We start from the raw sequence: 21,804 nt of genomic DNA, 5'->3' as shown, positions 1-21,804 counted from the left end.
CTTGGAACATTATCGGAAGCTAGGAATTAGAACCGATTGCGCACAGAGCCGAAAATTGAGCACCACAGCCGAAGTTGAATTTGATTGCCCAAACAATTTGATTGTTTCAAAGAATAGTTCAACAAATGAACGGTACACGGACGCAAACGCCATTTTTGGAGGCACTGTCCCTGGGGTTATCAAGACAGCAGACATCTATTGTAACATCTACAAAGAAATCATAGCTAATTTAAACACAAAGTGAGCTCACCTATAAAATATTATCCATGGTCTTTGCAAGAGCAATAAATGACAAGCAAAAGCGCAGACGTAAAATGCAGGTAAGATAGTCTTGAGAAGAGTAAACAGTGATGGCGGCAACTTCTGAGGAGGACACTAAGATGCTAATTTAATGATAAACAACAGCACTTCTTTCTAAAATGCGTTCACTCAGATGAGGCAAAAAGGGCTTAAAAATAACGTAAGACGACAGGAAGCGTCTTTAAAGCATTGCAAACACATAGCAACAAAATACATGTCACTACGGGCGAGGAAAAGAGACTTTTTTAGTCAAAGGAACCTTGCGTACATCTATGGTTTAAAATAAGCTTTTAATTAATTGACTCAACGAGGTGTTTCAATTTATTTACTTTTGGATGATTATCACGGAATAAGCTTTTTTCACAGGGCAGCATAATAAAAAATCTGATTAAACTTTACACTCTAGATGTTAGGGAGCTTCGTTTTTCTCGCTATCACAAAATCAACTAGCGCGGTTATCAATTCCGCGGGTTATCAAAACAACAAGATAATCAAAATCAATCCCAAGAAATCTCATTTAATTAGACACGAAGTCATTTCAATGCTCAAAAAAGTTGCTATCAAATCGAATAGAAAGCGTCGTCCATCAAACACATCTGACGGGATCAATGCAAATTAAGGACATAAATCCCACAAACAAGAGAGGTCGGTAACTGGTTGAGAGGGGATAATAATTTGTAGGAGCGGGGCAAACAAACGTGTAATTTAGGATAATCCTTCTACCGCCTGCCTGCTTGGCTTATTAGTAGCCAGGCATCCTCCTAATAGAGCTCACAACAGCCTACGTAGAGTATCCGGTAATGAGATAAAGCGGAAGAAAATGAAAGCAGGGAAGTGAGCAAGGACTGTACATCCCACAAACGGAGGAAAAGAAGGGAGAGGGAATTATTAGATCAAAAGAGGAAGAGGGTTAAATGGGGAGAAAAGGTTAAGGATCTACCTATACATTAGATATGAAGGATGGGTAACACGCTTTTCACAAGAAAAGAAAAAAAACAAGATATAGGTTAATATGAACACTCAATTTTTAGCTCCCTGAGATAAAATTGGTTGTATGGCTTACTGGTTTTTTAAGTAGCAGTTAGGTGGTTAGTAGTTGCTATCGCAGTATAGACGGTTATGCTTTATAGTTTGCCCTCGCACCTGTGGGCGGAATAGTAGGGTTCAGAAACTGTCTGCCTCATTTAAAATGTTATAAGTCTGGTAGACTCTTGCAGCCATCATTACTCTTCTAGGTGTATGACCTATTTGTAACCTACTTTTCTCAAGTCTGAACAAATTCCATATATTACACAATCGTAATAGTATATACCTATCCTATAGAGTAGTACCTGATGATAGAGATAAGTGTCAAGAGCAGTTGTCTTTGTTAGCTCTCTTTACTTCACAAGCAGATTAACAGATAAACTGCAGCACAAAAGAACTAACCAAAAAAATCTTTCTACAAACGGAGCTCAAAGATAAGGTGTAAGTTTATATCATAAATACAAGAGAGATCCCGGAGACACGAACTGATTACAACTAACAAGCGGAGACAAGAATTAGCGTTGATTTTGCCACTAACATCATCAAAGGCGAAATGTGCCACATGGGAACAAAGGGTGTAATAATGAAACTTCAAATTCTGGCTGCTGTCCATCAGACATGCCATTAATAATGCTGACTCGGCGGAATTCACTCACCTCTCCAGTCATGTTATGAGGATTAAACAAAAAATATCAGACGGCGATGGATGGATAAAAAATGCAAGAGAAAAAAAACGAGGTAGTCAATTGTCCGTTGACCAGGCAAGCGTGAAATGGTCACATGCACATTAAAATCATTAGCCCATTATAACCTTCATCTAGCCACATAGTCCAACTAAAGAACTATTCAAACAACATACTAATTCGTTTTCACCTTTTCCAGAAACCCATTAAACACCTTAAACAGTACTGGACATAGAACTAATTTATCCTTTGTATCATAAAACAGAAACTGACAGTAAGGCAGGAAGCAAATAAAATTGATACTCGGAAAGAACAGGCAACGGGGCCCTACGTTCCTCACTTCAACTAACCTATTTACTCATTATTTCAAACAAAAAAGTATTAAATAAAACATTTTATCCGAAATAGAATTGAGATGAAATACCAAAAACGATTTAAAGCCAAGAGTTGTAGCACTGAAAATTAGTGACGTTTGACCTAAATTACATTGCTGGTAGTTCCCTAGACGTTCAAATTCAAGATTGACCTGATATGAGTACAAGCGCAAAAGACTTAGGAAAAATAATTCAAAAATCGCAACATTCCGGTATTTCTACATTTTCAATAAAAAATTCTTGTATCGCCCTTTGCGGCTACTGACGGCAACATGCATCCAATTATCCCTACAGCAAGCGACCGGTCGAGGCTAAAGGATACATAACTGTCCAACCGAGCTACAGATTCAACCGAGGGCACCAAAAACATATTGAGGTTAATTGAGGTAATAAGTGTTTCTCCAAAGAGGTAAATGTAAAAAAATATGGGAGGAAAACTTTATAACTGCTTCAACTTACTAGAAGAAAAATCAAGACACAAACCAACTTACTATATTTCATCAGCAAATTATATCAATCAATGTTTATCAAAGTTATCAAAGATTATATCAAATTAATGGTGGGAGGAAATACATGCTCAATTTGCTTTTTGTTCAGCCAATTTCGTCCAATCGTTGTGAGCGGTATCATTATAAAGACTGCCAAGCATAGAAAGTCAAAGCAAAAAGACCTCTTTGAATGTAGTTATGAATGTTAAGTTTTCTGCTGATTTCCTTTTGAATTTTCGATAACTTTGGCTAAAATTTTGCTAAAATATCTTGAAAATGTAAAAGAAAGTGTTATTGCTTTTAGCTTCATAGATAGAAAAGGGTTGCTCCAACTGTTCGATCCAATTTTTTTGGCTAAAATTTGTAATATGGTAAATTATTAAATGGAAATTGTAAAATGGCTAAAATTTTTAAGATGGTGTAATTGAAAATTCGACCTTTTTCCATCAAAAATTGCACCAAATATGCTTGCGTACCTTGTCCCAAAATTGATAGAAATACAGGCCTAAAAAGTGCTGCTTTAAATCCCGTTTACATTAGGAAAATGTACCAGAATAAAAATTTCGGCGGCTTCATTTATTTTTTTATTTAATAAGAGTTTTTGTCAAATTATACGTTATGCTACACTTTAGAACAATTTATTGTGTTCAAAAGACGCACCGTAATAGCACGGCCGGTTTTGATCTCTCGTGGCTTTTTGGAATCCAAGTATTCGGATTGTAAGATGCGGTCTTTTTTTAAAATTTCTCCCACCTTTTCATTGTTATACCATTCAGAGACAGGTCAGTTGTCATCTATTGTTTTAAACATAGAGCGACGCCACTTAAAATCACAGGCGGCCCAAGGAACAAATTTTAAGCATTCATAGAAATGATCATGGGTTTTGTGGCTACGACAATGTATTTCAGTAATTTCTGGAGCTTTGCCTGCCTTCATTGTTTTTTTAAGTCTCATGGCTCAGTCTCCACAATGTTTTATTTGGTTTTTTAAGAAGTATTTGCTAAACGTCCCTAGAATTCGATAACTGATGGCACTTATGACTGAGTATTATTTTCAGAAAAATTGCAGGATTTTCTTAATTTCGATAATTACATGTCCTATGCTCTTTTTAAAGTAATAAAAACTAATCTATTCATCGGTTTTATGTTTCAAGAAATGGTTTTAGGACTTTGATACAAGGATTTTAAAACCAAATCACTTTTTTTATTTTCAGAAAATTGCCTATTAATGCGTTTCTTTCTGGGCTCTCAACAAATTATGACATCAACAAAAGTTCCTATTGGCGTTAAAATGAAGCCAAATGGAATATATAGAGTTTTAACAAGTACTGTCTCCAATGAAGAGCTTACGGTTTCAGTGGCTTCTACACTTCTCGAATATTTCAATCGAATTTTGTCAGTATTTGATGTTCTATTTGATATGGACGCTAAAATAACTAATGTTTTAAAAAATATTTACTTTTTGATCCATTTGTTTTCAACAAGAAAAAGTCTGATTAATGACAATTCTCACAACTTTTCTGGGAAGCAGATATTTTTTTCCACTGGTGTTGTGTTTTGACCAATCCGTTCATGACAGACACTGAGTTTTCAAAAAAATTTTTGATACTTGACAATTTTGTGGTTCCTTTGTTGTCTTTTCAAGTAGACTCTTTAAAAACAGGCCCGATTGATGTTTCACTGAGGCCAAATTTAGCATCAAAATTTTTCAATGAACAGTTTGTGGTCTTAATGGCCTAAAAACTATTTTGTGAAAAAGTTGTAAATTTTGTTGGAGTCTTGTCTGTATTTGTTATTTTGTAGTCTGATGACCGAGTCTCAGTGAGGATAGGTGGCAATGCCTTCCTAGGGAATAAAGTTTAAATTACCAAAGTAAGTTCTGTTTTAAGTTCTTTGGTTTCAAAAAATTAAATGGATGTTGGCACTCTGCCCCTTTCTTCTGTTTGACAACGGTTGCCCATCCCAATAAGTACACATCCCATCTGCTTTATAGTGAAAATCAAATCAATTTCTTTGGATTAGCTTTTATATTATGCTGGCTCTCAAACGCGGCATAACTAATTTGTTTATTAGTTTGATTTTTTAAACAATTTTTGTACTCATACACCAATTGTTTTCGAGCGGTATCTGTAAATTTCAAAGTTTCCCATTTCTCCATTACTTGCTAGATAACTAAGACAAAATGTGGATGAATTGGTTCGGAACATTATGTGCAAACGCACAGTACCAAGCCGCCTTGATGCAATTTTGTGTCAAAAAAGATAACAAAGGCCAATTGACCGGTTTGTCGAAAAAAGACTCAAGAATGATAAGATATCACGCGAAGGGGATTGTCTCAAGCGGGCGTGAAAAGAGGGTAAACACCTAAAAGCAACTTTAATTGAAGCTAGCTAAGATTCAGTTGATAACAACATGAGCGAATATAAAAGTCATTTTCAATAGAGGGGTAACAAAATGAAACAAAGAAATTAATCAACATAATCAAAAGAATACCAATATCTCAAATGAGCTGCCAAGTTCATAAAACTTACTACAAAACCCTAGCATTCAGATTGTCAACATAGCTCCGAAAAAGACTCCCACGTATGATTTAGATGAAAAATACAGAAATGAGAGGCTAGAATCGCCGACGCTCAAAAACTATTCAATATATTTAGAAGTTGTTTAAAAAATCATAGTTTAGAAATCATAGTTCTCATTACGATGTAGTCGCGAGGCTTCATTAGTAGCCCCCTTGAAGAGAGTCCCATATTGACCTTGAAAATGTTTTCAGTAACCTTAAGTCACGTTGATATTGGTGATCACAGTCAATTTAAAGTCAGATAAGTCATTCATGATTTTTAAAAAGCATCAAGCAATTCAGCTAAAACACATTGATCATAAGTGCAAAATGACGCGCACATAAAAACAGGCGAAGAGCAGCATGAAAAGATGGAAACGACCTTTAATTTTCAAAACATCTATCAATCGATACTACAAAAAACTATTCTGCACTAACCATGAGGTACCTTATTTCCCGAATCAAACGGACTAACAATATGACAGACAAAATAGTGACATCACATACCAAAAAAACCGAGGAAACTGGAAAAAAATTGAAGTCAGTAAACAATTTTATGAAAAAATCTGCGAAGCTCCAACAATCATACTCCAAACGCCTTTATTAGATGCTGTTTCGGGTTTTTTAGTGACAAAGGTGTAAAACAAAAACCCGTTTTATCTCAAAATTGATTTCAGTATAAACAAAGTCTATCAAATATTCAGTTTCTTCGGAGTAGAAATAAGCATAGAGCACTTCTAAATGAGCAATTCAATAACAAACAGTCTCCAAAAATGCAAAACAAAAACAGAAGACAGTCGAAATCTCGACAGGTCAAAATTTAGACAATTTCAAGGTAAACAAAAAATCCTCTAGACTCTAAAAACGCGCGCGCGTGTGTGTGTGTGTGTGTGTGTGTGTGTGTGTGTGCGGGGGGTCCAAATCGCTTCACGCCATAAATTTATGTCTTCAAAACAGTTTCGGTAAATCGCATATTTAGAGGGTAGTAAACCGAAAGGCTCTAATCGAAGAGCGGGCGTTACCTGTTAATCACGTTTTTGAGCACTTAAGTCAAAAGGGTCAGACAAGAAATTGGCCAAGCAAAAAATTGCATAAAAGACGGCGGCACTAATATAATTGCTATAAACTTTGTTCGAGAGCAATTAATGATAACTCTGCTAGTCAGACTAAATTGAATTTTGCTGAAGAAAATATTGCAGTCATACCATTGCTTGAACCTAGCATAGTTAACATTAATCATTAAAAACATTGCTCCAAAATTGATAAAGAAATGTGATTTCCGTAAAATTATTTTATACTAAGCCATATCTTTTGTAAAAATTAAATTCCAATGCATAACAACGCCTTTCAGTTAAACATTTAGTCTTTTGTTAGCTATATCTAAAAATATGTGTGAACCGAATTCATTAACAGCGTCAAGTCATTCCCTCGACGATCAACTATAGCAAGGAGGAAATTATAATGGCCCACTGATTGCCACATCAGAAATTGTCAGGCGCAAAGTAAAAAAGGGCCAAACAAATGGTTGATGAAAACATGATTAATGATAAGAAAAAAGCGACCATATTCCTCAAAAACTAAAGGCTGAGTTAAAAATTGTTTCAGCTCAGTTCACTTTTATTGAATATAATGCAGGAACAGGGGGGGGGGGGATTTCCCCGAACAGATAAAGTAATTGAGTTTGAACAGACGAAATATCAAATTCAGTAGACTGGAAATTACGGCTTTGTCAAGTAATCCAACCTGAAGAATCGCAGCCTATCAATGTCAATTGAGGCAGCTTTCAGCCTTTTGTTGGCAGCCGGCTAATGCAGCGACACTGGGGAATGGGTAAGACTCAACTAACTAAGCTGAAGTTACACGGAGACTAGGAAAGATGAGAGAGGGAAGATAGTAGTAGTTAGTAATTGAAGAAGAGAATGGAAAATGGGAGGGTGGTGTTGATAAGACAGTAATCGAACATGGCATCTAGACAGCGCCCTAGAAAGAAGGCAGGAGGGTATTCATTCAAGCACTCATTAAAGATCTATCAGCTCAAGACCCAACGGTCTATGCTGCTAATGGAGAGGTGTTGGAAGGGAGGCACTTACATGTCAAATGTGAACAAACTGATTGGACACTCGGGTGACAAGAGTAAGCAATAACAAGACCTGAGGAGTGAGAGGGGAAGAAGAGAGGGATAACTTAGCAGATAAAACTTATTTGAGAGATTTACTTAATTAGTTTATTCTCTTATCTCCGCTCAACAAGAACCACAATATCTAGTTCACATACACATCAAAATTTATTCTGACTCAGCAAATTTTTAATGTTAATTTTCCGAGCAAGTGATTTGTTTGCAAACATTCTACGCTCAACGTCACCTATATATGCAAAATTAAACCAAAATGTGACGAAATCGACCAAAATCGTGAATGTAACAATGTCTAAGACAAGACAAAAAATCCAAAGAACAAACAAAATCGATTTTTACAAATGGATACTAGGAAAGGTAAATAAAGACATGAACGTAAAACGAAAACTGCCAACAAAAACAGTGGGAGCTGTGAGCAAAAGAAAGAAGGCACAATTTAGTTTTTATAGTACTTTTAATTGCACATTCAATTAATCAATGCACACGTAATGCTCAGGTGGTGTACTCTATTATGGCAGTGCACTCCACGGAGACAAACATTCTATGCATAACAAAAAGATCACAAACAGATGTACACTACTTCAATACACTCATCATAAAAAATACCATTAACTTCACAATTGGGGCTTAAAATACAGGGATAATAGGAGGAGGAGGTACACAAATGGAAATTTAAAGTATAGCCAAAGGACGCATTTTTACAAATTAACGAGGAACGTTTATGAACTATTTTATATCACGATTGCGATTTTCCTCCAGGACAAAATTTTTCTCGCGCGGTCTGAATAGAGAAAAATACTAGTGGCAAGCTGCATTCTTCACATTGAGAAGCATGCGGCGTATCACCCCAAAGTTATTCTGGAAAAATTTCGGACTTATTGTTAAGTGAAATCACTATTTCTTTGCAAATCAAATTAAGAGACAATCTTGACTAAAGAAATTGCGTGTCAGTTGTAATTAGAAAATGATGCCAATGAAACCAACTATTACAATTTAATTAGAACAGAAGGCAAAGTATCGAATAAAATAAGCGCTTAGCTCATTGATCCTTAGAAGTATTGCTCCTATACAACATGTAGGATTGAAAAGCCTCACCTGCTTAGGTTCGCCTGTGGCATTGCATATTAGGTGAAAGCAACTTTATCGACGTTTTATCATGTCCATGTCAATTAGATTTTCAAAATGTCATTCCTAACAGTTTTAATTCGTTCTCGCATAATTTTCACAAGACTGTAATTCAAAAGTTTTTGCAGGTTAAAAGTGTCCATTAAACTGAATTAAAACACCATCAGCGCACTTTCTGATTCAGTTTGTTGGATTTCCCAAATCTGCCACAAATGTTGGATTTCCCGGAAAATAGCAGCAAAAACCTTGACTATAAATGGGATTGAAAAGGGCAAAGAGATTAAGAAAGAAGAAGACCTCTTCAAACCAATGAAGAGCCGTCGTCAAATTGTTTCACTCGCACTCATTTATTCTTCAATTAGAGAAATTTGTCCTGGAAAAATGTGAGTCCAGAATGTTAAAATTTCAATTCAAACTATAGTCTTAAACTTATTTAGAAATAAAAAGTTTAACTTACCAGTTAATAAGACAAGAGCAAATTGATTCAAGTCACAAATTTGATTTAAATGAATTTTCAAGAAATGCCGTGAATCAATACTCGAATCAAACTGACGATTCTAGATAGTTGTTATTAGAGTTAGATTACTTAATGTAAAATCTTCCCACTACGTATTGAATGATTAAGATACCACCGGAAGTGTGATTGAACTCATAGAGAAGCCGAAATGCATTCTATATATGGTCTCCCTTGAGACTGATTTCTAGTATTTTTGCAGAAGCAAACCACATTGGGTAACCCTTGCGACCCCCACTATAAATCTTGGTGCTACGATTAGTTTTGTCTCTTGACTTTTTCGCACTGATGAGTAAACATATACAGTTGATTTTTGAGCACTCTTTCATTACCAAATTCAAAGAAAAACATCTTAATAATCTTGATCTATTAATCAGATCTCTGAATTCTACTGTAAAATATCAATTTGTTATTCGTTCATTTTTGAGAAACAATTTTTTTACTTAGTTAAAAACGCTTTTGTTCCGCTTGCGAAAGTTCATAACAGCAGAGGATATGGGCCCAGCAGTCCTTTAAAGTCATAAAACTAATTTCTAAAACAAAACTGTTCTGTTTTTGACAGTCATAATCCTTTTCTGATTAGTACCTTTCCTTTTCACAATAGTTTTGGCTGCTCATTCTACAATGGATCACCACACAGGAGGTCGCCGACCTACACAAGAAAAGCACTGGACTTTCCAATTTGTGGAGCTTAAGATTTGTGGCGATGATGCAGCCGATAGGACTCTACAATACAACGCACTACTGGGGACAGAGGAGCAACCCAGTGAGCCTCTATAAATTGTCAATAGGGCAAGCAATGATAAGAAGAAACACAAGACGCTGAAGGATGCATATGAGAAAGAAGTTGCTGACATCAAGGAGAAAGGATACAACTTACCAGGAGGAGAGTTAGAAGGTTGAGAGAGAACAACCTAAAGTAAATTGTGCACAAGATACGCTTGACATAGCTTAAAAGAAGCTGCACTTGTTCAACGGATACTTGGCTAGAGAAATGAAGCCCTGAGGAAGAAGAAAGAACGTAAGAAAGGGTTGTTAGAGATGTCCAATCTCGATAGCTTAAGACCAAATAGTGTAAATGGGTAGGACACTAACCTTACAAGTAAGAGATGCTGGTTCGATTCCAGTACTGGTCCTTTTCACGGTAACTGGACCTGCATAGACCCCCTAAAAGGTTATGGGTCCCGACCCTAGTCTCTGAGCTTAACCGCAAAAGAGACAAGATGGTTAGAAACTGTGAAAGAGACGACGCACAATTTAAGGGCGAATGTTGAGAGAGAACCTAATGTTTAAGGTAGAGAGAGAAACTAATGTAAATTGTGTATAAGATAAGTCTGACATAGCTTGACAAGAAGTTCTACTTTTTCAACGGATATGTGGCTAGAGAATGAAGCCTTGAGCAACAAGAAAGAACGTGAGGACGGGATATAAGAGATGCCAAAGTTCGAGAGCTTAAGACCAGATTATGTAAATGGAAAACACACTAGGCTTGCAAGTAAGAGACGCTGGTTCGAATCGAGTACTGCTCCATTTTCACAGCAATTGCACCTGCATAGACCCCCCTAACACAGAACTCAAAGGTCACACACAATCAAAAATATAATCCCGCAAAAGTCGCTGAGTAGCAATCGAGAAATAGCTGTTTTTTTTTGTTCAAAAGAGCCATCAAAATGTTGCAAAAACTAACGAAGATGAAAAAACAAAAATTAAAGTTTCGACAACATTTTTTGCCTCTGCGATTTTGTTTGAGTGCTATTTGTTAGTTCAATGTACATAGCATTTCTGGATTAGGTTGGGGGCTTTTTGGAAGTATGCGCGGGGAGTGAAAGTATGCGCCGCAACAGGCGTCGGTTATTTTTTGTGGTTGGTAAGGCCTGAAGGCTGTTTCGGTAAGGTCAAAATCAAGCAAAAATTAGTTTCAAAAAGCCGCTCGAAAGCTAGAGGAAATCTGAAAGGCTGTAGATGCTTCAGTATTTCCAAAAAAACTGCAAAAAAGGTCGGACAGTACTTACTTTTCATGAACGCCGAAATCAAAAAAAAAAAATTAGCAATAATTTAACATACATTTAGCAAAACTTATTAAATTTACATACAGGGAAAATGAAGACAAACATTTGAGCCAAAATCAATTTACTGCATCAGAAAACAACAGACCCTGCGACAAGGAAGAAGTTTAAAATATTTTAATATATTTTCAAAGAGAAAACATTCAGCATTAGCATCATCGAATTTTAACGTAAGAAAAACAGAGTAAAAAGTTATACAAACCATGCAAAAACATCAAGGATTTTAATTTATTCTAGAAATCACAAAAACTACCTATCGAAAAACTTGATATAACTGAAAGTTTATTTAATTGCACATTTATTATCTGGAAACGTCGGAAGACAATCGAAGGAGCAATTTTCATACTAACAAAAACTGTCGAATTGAAATGACTGACCGTGCCACTGAACAGCTCGGAGAACTTAGACGTCTACAATTTAAATTCAATCAGAGACATAGAAAGACGTTTGAGGAAAGCATAAAAGAGAACCAGAAGTTTTAAAAAATCTATTTTATCTAGCTTTTTAAAATTACATACTGTAGTTCTCCTTGCCGAAACAATGATTAAAACGGATATCAAACACTAAAAAACCTGAACGTTATGACCTAAGATATAACAATGTTTATAATTAATAACCAATTAACTTTGGACAAAATACTTTCGAAGGATAGTGGGGGGGGGGGATTTAATTTTGAGAGTAGCTTTTATGCATGCAAAAAGCAAAAACTCGGAACTAATAGAGGTTCGAACCCGAGACCTCCAGGATAGCAGTTAGCCATCTTATCTTAACCACTAAGCTACAACGGCTTAGCCAATAAACCGCTAACAATCGGTTTTATACCCACAAACATTTCAAAATGAGAGCATTGAAATCTCTCAAAAGGAAGAAGTGAAGCGTAAAAACGTCACTTGAGAAGTCACAGACTGTTCCAGAACAAAAACAAAAATATGATCAGGCGAAAATACCAGCAGGTTCACAATAATTACTTCAAACTTCGTTCGAGAGCATTTAAAAACATTTTCTCCATTTTATTTCAAGCACTTGGAGCAGAAAAGCATTTCAATGTCAATTAAAAAAAATGTGATGGCTCAAAAAAATCGTATGTCACTGAACCAAACCAAACTGAACAGACAAAATGAGGAAACTGCCGAAAAAAGCAGTTGTAAAGTAAAAATCTGTACAAAAAAATCTATCACTTAAAAAATTCCATAATGCAAAGGAAGAATTAGTAAATCACTCAAAACATACTGATTACAGAATAGTCCGTTCGAAGATACAAAATGGGCTAAAGTTCATTGAAAATTCGGAGCAGACGTCTAAGTTTTTAATCAACTTAAATCTTTTTTCCTTATCTACACTTATATCACTTCACAGAATGAGTATCATGCACCCGATTAAATATTTGAAACGCCCAGAAAAAGCATCGAAAGAAGTGTCCCGGACAGAATTGTTTTCCATGTCAACTACTCATTTTTGTTTTTAGGTTTAAACTAGGCCTGAACAAATAGTATTCTAGTCAAATTTTAGAAAACCCATGCTCCTGAGCCAAAAAATATAATGGCTCAATTATGCTTCTTTAAAATTATCAAACTATGCTATATTTAAATTTATACATATTTCATGCAATGTATTGATGTGAATAAATATTTTGATTTCTCTTAAATAGGAAATCCGAAAGAATTTTCCGATCGACTCAGCTTTTGAATTTTTAACTGATACTACTTTAATTTCTATGTAAATGATATCGATCGGCCACAAAAAAGTTCCCCTTGCATCCCATATTTCGGCGATTTATAATAGCGAGGCTTTAGGTGCCCGGTTCAAACGACCCGCACTCTGATTGGCGCATCGAATCAAAACCTTTAAAGAAGTTTAAATATTAATATTATTAGGTTTAGCTTTCAAGCGTTTTAGTTATCTCAAACGTTTAAAAGGTAATGTAATGACAGATGAGACTAAAAAATGATTAATCACCGCTATTTCAAGTAGAGCACATCTAAATAAGCATGCCATATATACAGTAATAACTGCGCAGTTGAAACTTACCAGAAAAGCTATCAGCAGTTGTAACTACCTGCTACAAATATCTTGTAAATGCAGGCAAATCGAATTGAATGGGGTAGTTTATTCAAGTAGTTCAAATAGATGCAAGGAAGGGGAAAAGCGATGAAAGTGGGAAATTGGATAAAAATTGGCTGTCTTCAGAGGGCCTCAGGGGGCTTCTCAATTCATATCATTACTTTGTAACCCAGAAAACCAGCTCATAATTGGCTGGTGAGCGATCTCCTCATCTGTGGGAACAAAAAGACATGCCAGCTGAATAAGCTAACAAGCAGCAAAAAGCATTCAAGAGCACGATAGGCGTGCCAATTCAACAAAATTTAATTGCAAACTCTTGTGAACGTTTAAAGTAATTTCACTGAGAACCAAAAATGGAAGATAACTTTCCTCAAAGGGAGTCTGGGAAACACAATTTGAGCAAACTGGAAGTGACAGGTACCACAAAGATAGGGCCATTAACAATAACATGTTAGACAGATCATGTCTGCTTGGGAACATAACTCAGGTCCAGCTCAAAACGTATATTAAATAGTTGTTTCAACTGTTTGCCCAAAACTATTCATACAAACTTACTAATCACTTAAACGGGCAGAAAAGAGAAGCAAAATTTAAAGCAAAATTTACAAAGCAGAAAATAGCTTCAGACTCACGTAGTTAGAAATGGCAATTTCAAAACAAAAACTAGAGAGCACAATTCTGAGATTAAATTCCCACGGCGTATCACGTGCTCACCCAAAATCCAGACATTAAACACAATAAAATGAAATACAATCAACAACTTCCCAGGTAAATATTGAATAACAACAATTGCGCATTAAATTACCCCTATATTGTAACATGCCACTTCGCATAAAAGCGCCGAGATCGTGTCATGGAACGAATGTTTTTAATTAGTGCCTGGCCGGGAACAGTTACAAAGCCTTGAAGGGAGCCCTGCCATTTAATGCTACATGGATTTCAACTAGGAAGGTTTCCTATCATGCTTAGTTATAATAGAAAACAATTGCTCGAGGGTGGTCCAATTTTTCAACACACTTAGTAGCAAGTTATAGTGGATTTTTATTTTCAACACAATGAGGGGTCCAAAATGCTCATTGATAGTACACCAAATCAATACACCTGTGATTGCTTAATTGTTTACTTAGTAAACAAAGCCAGTGGGCAAAACAGGCAGTTGGGAGGCACGAAAAATGTTGCTCTAGCAATTGAGTAATAAGAACCCCAATGAATGAAAGCAGCCAATATTGCTCGAGCGAAGAACAAAATTTTCCAATTTGTTTTTCTTATTATCCACATCCTCGCGGACAAATTTATTAAACCGAATTACATGCATACTGGCACCCTCTTTGCTAGTCTTCCATTTTCTTATCTTCCCGGCAATCATCATGATAAATTACCGATAAATCTAACAGGAACCGCTTCATATCAATCATTCTAACTGACAACACCGCAATGATTAAGCTCTTTGCGGAAGATAAACCAACAAAGCTATAACTCAAGCTTTCATCAGTACTGTGCATAACACGAACAGCAATTAAGAAAAACAAATAAGGTTCAACTGACATTGTTTTGACTTGAAACAAACACAATGAAATCAGGTTCTATAGTCTCATTTCAATATTGAAATGCAGTATAGATATGAAGTACAAACAAACAAAATCCCCACATATGTACTCAACGCACAAATTCTCCGTTAAATCCGATCAAAGTTTTTTCAGAGTTTAATATAATATATTTAGTGTACTTGAAAAAAAAACAGGAACCAATTGAGATCAAAGATAGTGCCTCTTTCAAAGAAGAGGAAACAGAAAGCCATGGATCATGAGTGAATTCAAACAACTGATACAACAAAAACCAACCACTCAATGAATACAAACTCATTCAAAATATTGACACCAAAAAACCTACAAAACATCAAAACCTGGTCAAAAGAAAACCGAAAAATTGCTCCAGAAGAGTTCACATCATTTTTTGTAAAGACCATGAGTCGCCAAAAAATGGACCTTTATTCTCTTCAAAATTAGGAACGATTTCAAACCGAGCGCCAAAATGGAAACTAACAAAGATGGCTCCAAATAAACCGACCAGAAATCCGTCAGTAATGCCTTCAATCAGGTTTTTACTGAAATTAGCATATTCCTAACTTTGGGTATATTGAGCACTGACAAAATTTTAAAGGAGGCCTATAAAAATGTCGATCACATCGAAAACAACGAATCCTCATCTCCAGGGAATATTAATACTTGGGCTATTAAAGCTGAAGAAGTTGCAATTGGATCGCACCTACAATTTGTTCTTTGGGAGTGTATCTAAAGTAGTGTTTTCCCAACTAAAGTTTGCACATGAGACGCCACAACTTTAATTTTTCAGAATCAACTATTGGACTTCTCGAGTATTTTCTTAGAAGCCAAAGACTATGCGTGTATTCAGATAAAAAACACTGTACTATTACATTCGACAGAGCACATCTCTATAATCACTGATTAATCTCTTACGTTGTGACTTTTCACAAAAAATAAAAATAGGTCTTTGATATGGTTAAAAATTCAGAAGATGCTACTCTTTATTTGAGGATCTTTTCTGCTAACCCCCCAGCCTTATATAGCCGTTAAATTAGCACCCCAAAATCTAAGTTTTTGCGAATTGTAAGAGTGATATTTGCATTTCATTGAAACAAGAGCGTCTAGGTGGATTGAAGGCACTTTTAGAAGTTTCCTTTAAATTTTTTTTAAAAAACCAAGCCTTTATAGTAGCCGATAACACCAAAAGTGATCGATCTAATACAGAAATTTTTATTGATGCTTACGTTATATGAACAAATTTTGGTCGAATACGTAATACTCTCAAACCATAGCTGTTCTAGCTTCTAGTAAATGCATATTGCTCATATATGTTCACGTATAAGATTACTTAGCTTTAACAATATGTTTACACATTTATAAATGGGGGTTCCCGTGCTAGGAAAATTGGCCGACAGGGCGTTTAGCCGACAAGGAAAAAATGAGAAATTTAGCCGACAGTTTTATCATAATTGGTCATAAAAGTCTCATTGGTCCATAAAAGTCTCCGTAGTTCGGTTGTGATAGATTCATATCAAGTCCCACGGGCCGCTGAGGCATGGCTAGATGCGGTAAAATACGGTCCGACCACGGATAGACCTTCGTTACTCTAGTTGATGAAATAACTGCGGTATATTTGTCCGCTTACGAAATGGTGTTTTAAATTGGCCAATCACAGCTTCAGAATAAGTTTTATTGCTCATTTTACTTAAATTGTCGGTTAAATTTCTCATTTTTTGGTTGTCAGCTAAACACCCTGTCGGTCAATACGGCGGCCACCGGGGGTGCCTAACTAAGCGGGGGGGGGGGCGATAGCAGAAAAGATCCTTATTTGATAGTAGAGACAAAATTTCAGAGAAATTGAAATATTTTGATTCAAATATATACCTACTCGAACAAAGCTCAACTCATGTTAAATGCAGCAAAAGCTCTTAGATTTTAGTAAAAGAAAAGAAAGTGCGCGAGATATTTCTTTAGCGGTACACGCACCATTGAAAATGAGTATTAGTTTTCAAAACTAACTGTAATATCACATTGCTCTGTGTAAATTGTTTTCCAAATTTGTCGGCAGAAGAATCAGAACAAATAGACCGAAAAATAACTGGGTTTCAATTTCTGCCATATGCGCCGAAAGTATGACCACTCCCGAGATCCACAAACTCGACAAAAACAAGAGGACAAAACAAATAACAAACGAAAGCTGAGCAAATTGGGTAACAGATCATTGATGGTTAAAAGGTATTCAAAAAAGGGGGCGAGCACTTTCTGCCGAATGAGCATTGGAATATATGATTGAGCGCTCTACCAACAATGTGAACAACCAACCAAAATGACGAAGTAAAAATTACTCGAATGTGCTATTATATTAAGAAATTTGTATATGAATAAAGAATTTATTGGAGAACACCTCAAAATTTAATCATCTGGCTATTTTCAAAATTTACATTTAACGACGTTGGGCAACGGGGGTAAGAAGATATCATAATATCAAAATTTATCTTCTCATTGAGCAGAAAATCTCTGTCCGTTAGGTTTTAAGATATTTGTAACAAACTACTTGTCGCAAAAGTAGCAAAAATTAAGAAACGATGGGAAAACTGACTGGGGTTCTACCAATTGTCATTTTACTTATTACCCTCTCACATATAGCTTATTTACAAATAAATATGCACCCTCCTGGCTTCAGAGATGAACGAAATCGGAAATAATTTATATAAAAAAATGCCAGCATGTAGCTATCAAGGGCTTCGCTCTACTACATTTTGCTGCCTTTAAAAATAGGAACTATTGTCACGCTAACATTCAAGACAAAATTTCAGCAAATGCTTAAATACTTTTGTCCGATGAGCGTCAGAGTGAAGCATGCTTTTCAATTGCCGAGATGCAAGTGTATAAAATTTAATGGTACAAAGGTCAAACTTTACAAGCAGAAATTGTACCTTCCGCGAATGAGATTTTCGGCGAAGAGCTGTTGGACGACCTGAGTGATGTTAGCAGCGTTAACTTTGTTAACCAGGCCGTGGATACTCTTCTTCAGCAAATCCCACGACAATCTCTGATACGCTTCACTAAAATACATTACTCGGTTAATATCTTAAAAACATAGCCGTCAGCTTGCCGGAAAATAGCCACCGTTTACCTCACTGACTGACGTTGGAGTTGAAACAATGAAGAGAAAAACAGACGACGTCCTAATAAAAGTGCAAATAGTGTAACTAAATTGGTCTGCAGTTTCATTAGATCAAAGTAAATATGCTGAAGTAAAATCAGCGCCTACATTGCAGAAAAATGAGTTCAATACGAAGTCAGCAGTACATCATAAGGAAGTTTGATCACTTAATGCACTAGGTCAAATTAAGCCTTAGTGCCTGCGCTTTAATGCTTTATCCCATTTTATTTTACTTTGCTTTTTGACCTTGAACGTATTTGCCAAATATGCTACGTGAATGCTAAATTCCATTCAATTGAAACTGAGTGAGGTAAGTGAGAAATCAAACGTTAAGTCATGCCTATGTAAAAAGAAAAGCGTAATCGAATGGTAAACAACAATTCAAAGAATTTTCACTGACTAGACAAAAAACTAGCCTATAAATGACATCCAATTGCCGCACGTGAACAAAAAATCGCAATTTGGCAAGCTAAGCACAGACCGTTTCCCACTCAATTCAAACAGACGTCGGAAAAATTGCTCTAGAATGACAGGCAGCGCAAATTAATTCAGGGGTTGTAGCCAAGATAAATTTTTCTTTATGGGTGCAAAAACATCAGACGAAGGTAGGATTGGAACCCCGACCTGAGACCGACTCCTTCACTTCAACAGAGGTATTAACCATTGGAATATCAGGGCCTTGTCATCGAGTCTCTCACAAACTTTATTTCGGAGTGAGAGCAATTGAAATCACTCAAAATTAAGGAAGTGCGTGAAAAATTTACTGTGAGAAGTCAACGATTATTCTAGAAGAAAGGCACAAAAACGGTCAGGCGAACATAAAAAAGACACATTTACAATAATTGCTTCTAATTCGAGAGCAATTAAAAAGGAGGTTCGCTAATGTAAGTTTGATTTCACGACAATCTGTTGATTAATTTTAAATTGCGACATTTTAGTAGTCTGCCACAAAATATAAAGCTGCTAAAAAAACGAGAAAAAATATTGATAAACACAGAAAAATTCTGCTCAAATTTCTAATCATCTTACACAAATATTTGTTTCCAGTAGGGTTAATTGCAACAGGGTTAACCGCAGCGTCCGAGAAAACAAAAGAACACAAACAAACAAAGTCAACAGAGCTTATTGCAGTGATATTATTTTTATCGAATGTTAATATTTCAGCTGTAGAGTTTTGCAGATGAAAACAACAAAACAATGAAAACAACAAAAAAAGATTGATGTCAACAAAATCAAAACAATTGGTTGGAGAACATAAATTTGCAAAGAAATCAATTAACATAGCCGTCAAATTGTCGGAAAATAACCGCCGTTGACGCGCGTGATGCACACCGGGTTGAAACAGAAAAAGAAATTGATCGAATTTTTTTTCAAGTGTCAAAAAGTGGTTCAATTTGGCGTGCAGTTTCAGTTGGATTACAAAACTATACCTAAATCAGCTTGTAAACTTCGAGCCAACAAGCTTAATACCAATGTCAGCTAGCAAACACTCTAATGAACTTAATTCTCATCGGTTTATCCCGTCTCTTTTAATTTTGATCCTTTGACTCTGACAGTAATCACCACATTGCGTAATTGAATGCGTGGAAGAATTTAATATGCATTCAGTTGAAACAGTGAGTGAAGTAAGTCAGAAGTCAAGCGTGAAAAATGTGACTTATGTAAACCGAAAAACGTGATCAAAAGGTAAAGCGAATTAAAAAAGGAGAGCGCCTAAATAATAGCCGTTGAGAGGCTGACGGCGGCTATTAAAAGCATTAATTTCTCAAAGATGTAGCAAACGAAGACATTAACTCAGTGACAGAAACTTCAAATAAACTCTCAGTCATATTCTCACTTTCTGCTCATAACGTTGTTTGAATACTTTATCCAACCAAAATTACAAATTTTTCTGGAACAAAATATGTTATCAAATTTGAACAGAAATTATTGATATCTCTTTTTAATAAATATTATCTTTGGTGAAATGTTTAAGAACAACAACAACTAGATAGCAAACGAGCAGAAAAAACCTGAGTGAATTTTTCAATAACTGAGCAAAAGATTATCTAAATAAGCATAAAACAGACATTAGATAAGAAAATTGTCAAAAAACCGCGGTAAAACTGATGAACCGAGAATAAAATCAATCAAAATTGCGTAGCGCTTTTAAAAGGGACAAAGCTGGTCAACAATTGCTGATTTGGCGTCAGTGTCAGTATTCCAGTTAGAGTAGCGAAAAATAATCCAAATATCAAATTCTATTTTTGAAGAATCACTACCAACCAGTTTTGACCGCTACGAATAAAGATAGGCATACCTTGCAGATTGTCAGAAAATATCCACCACTGATTCCTATGACCACGACTGGGATCAAAACAAGAACAAAAAAATATTGATTGTTAGACGAAAACAATCGGAAGTCCCTGCTAACTTAACTTTTTTCCTAATGAAAGGATGCACCGTTTATCCCGTTTATATATTCAATTTCGTTTTCTGATTTTGACTGTTTTGCTGAGCAACTGGTATTTGAAAACATTGGCAAAATGAGCAAAGATAAAACTAGCTGAGAAAAATGAAAAAAAAGTTCACGCAGGACATCGAAGAAGCTAAAAACTATAGCCATTGAAAGCACTTATTATGCCAAATGAAAAGGCCGATCAGATTTGTTATCATTAAGACTGAGAACTGAGAACAAGAGAGGCGAAAAATTGAAACCAACAAACAGAATCTTTTATCTTTAAAGAAAAAGCCGATTAAACCTTCATTGTTGAGACTACGTGATAAGACAATTAAACGAATAAACATCCAAAATTGTTTTTTTTTTGAAAAAAAAAACATAAGTCATTATAACCAAAAACTATCACATTAGAACAATAAATAGGTTGGCCAATTCCTCATTAAACCAAGAGAAGCAGTCAATGAGACTCGGCGATAAAGCACCACGTGATCATGTTTAGCGGTCAATTGAAAGACCCAATCAAATGCAATTACGCTTTAAAAATACTCACTTGTTCGTTCCCTCTACAACTCCAGCGTGATTAAAATCACTACGCTAATTTGAGTTCTCCTTGAAATCAATGTCGAAGAGTGAAAAGTTCAAAAATATAGCGCCCCTATGCAATCCAAAAAACTAGGAGCACAATAATGCCCCGATAGTTGAATGCGACTTTACAATAATTAGTCGCAAATTACCTATCTATGTCCAAATATAACAATAAATGTTAACAAAAATAGCAACAACCAGCCTTAAGTTCAAAATAATTAAACCGCGATAGCTCTGCACAAAAGACGAAATACAAAAACCCTCCCAAAAATAATCTAGGCTCGATGATGGGCTTTCTAATAATATCACGCACAACTTTCTCAATGCAACCCCACTTCGTTCAGTGTAAGACGCAAAATTCATGCACACACAAACTTACCTGGATTTATCGGTGATGTTTTGCTGCATCATACGCAATTTTGCCGGTGGAATATAAGCCCCACCGGTCCTGTTGGTGATGTCAACATTTGCGCCTTCTTTTCTCATTGGACGGATAGCCGCCTCAACCTTTTCCGGCTCACTTCTTTGATTATTTGATACCACCTGAGCAATCTTTGTTTGATTGTCGTCGCTATCACTGCGCTGCTCTCTTTTGGTAGAGGTTTGAGTAGATTCGCATCGACCATCTTTAACTTCAGACCTCACTGATGACTTCAACCTCTTGGCATTTGATGGCCCTTGGTCCTCACTGTCACTTGAGCGACTGGATGATGTGTCAGAATACGTCATACTATTCTGG

General features: G+C 35.9%; 2 protein-coding genes across 2 annotated transcripts in view; one reads left to right on the top strand and one right to left on the bottom strand.

The window, feature by feature from the left end:
* The window catches only part of LOC142340363 (uncharacterized), a 27,687-nt gene extending 5,891 nt beyond the window's left edge, over nt 1-21,796 (bottom strand). The window contains exons 1-2 of the mRNA XM_075390937.1: nt 21,445-21,796; nt 17,811-17,939 (exon numbers count right to left, since the gene is read on the bottom strand). Coding sequence (XP_075247052.1) covers nt 17,811-17,939; nt 21,445-21,794 — 479 coding nt within the window. The 5' untranslated portion in view covers nt 21,795-21,796. The remainder of the gene's footprint in view (nt 1-17,810; nt 17,940-21,444) is intronic.
* The window catches only part of LOC142339384 (SAP domain-containing ribonucleoprotein-like), a 162,673-nt gene continuing 152,144 nt past the window's right edge, over nt 11,276-21,804 (top strand). The window contains exon 1 of the mRNA XM_075389393.1: nt 11,276-11,288. The gene's annotated coding sequence lies outside the window, so the exon portion shown is untranslated. The remainder of the gene's footprint in view (nt 11,289-21,804) is intronic.

The sequence above is a fragment of the Convolutriloba macropyga genome, chromosome 5 (genome assembly GCF_964194025.1).
Source record: "Convolutriloba macropyga chromosome 5, txConMacr16.3, whole genome shotgun sequence".
NCBI lineage: Eukaryota > Metazoa > Xenacoelomorpha > Acoela > Convolutidae > Convolutriloba > Convolutriloba macropyga.
Note: the sequence above shows the minus strand (reverse complement) of the source record. Positions and strands in the feature narration are given on the sequence as shown.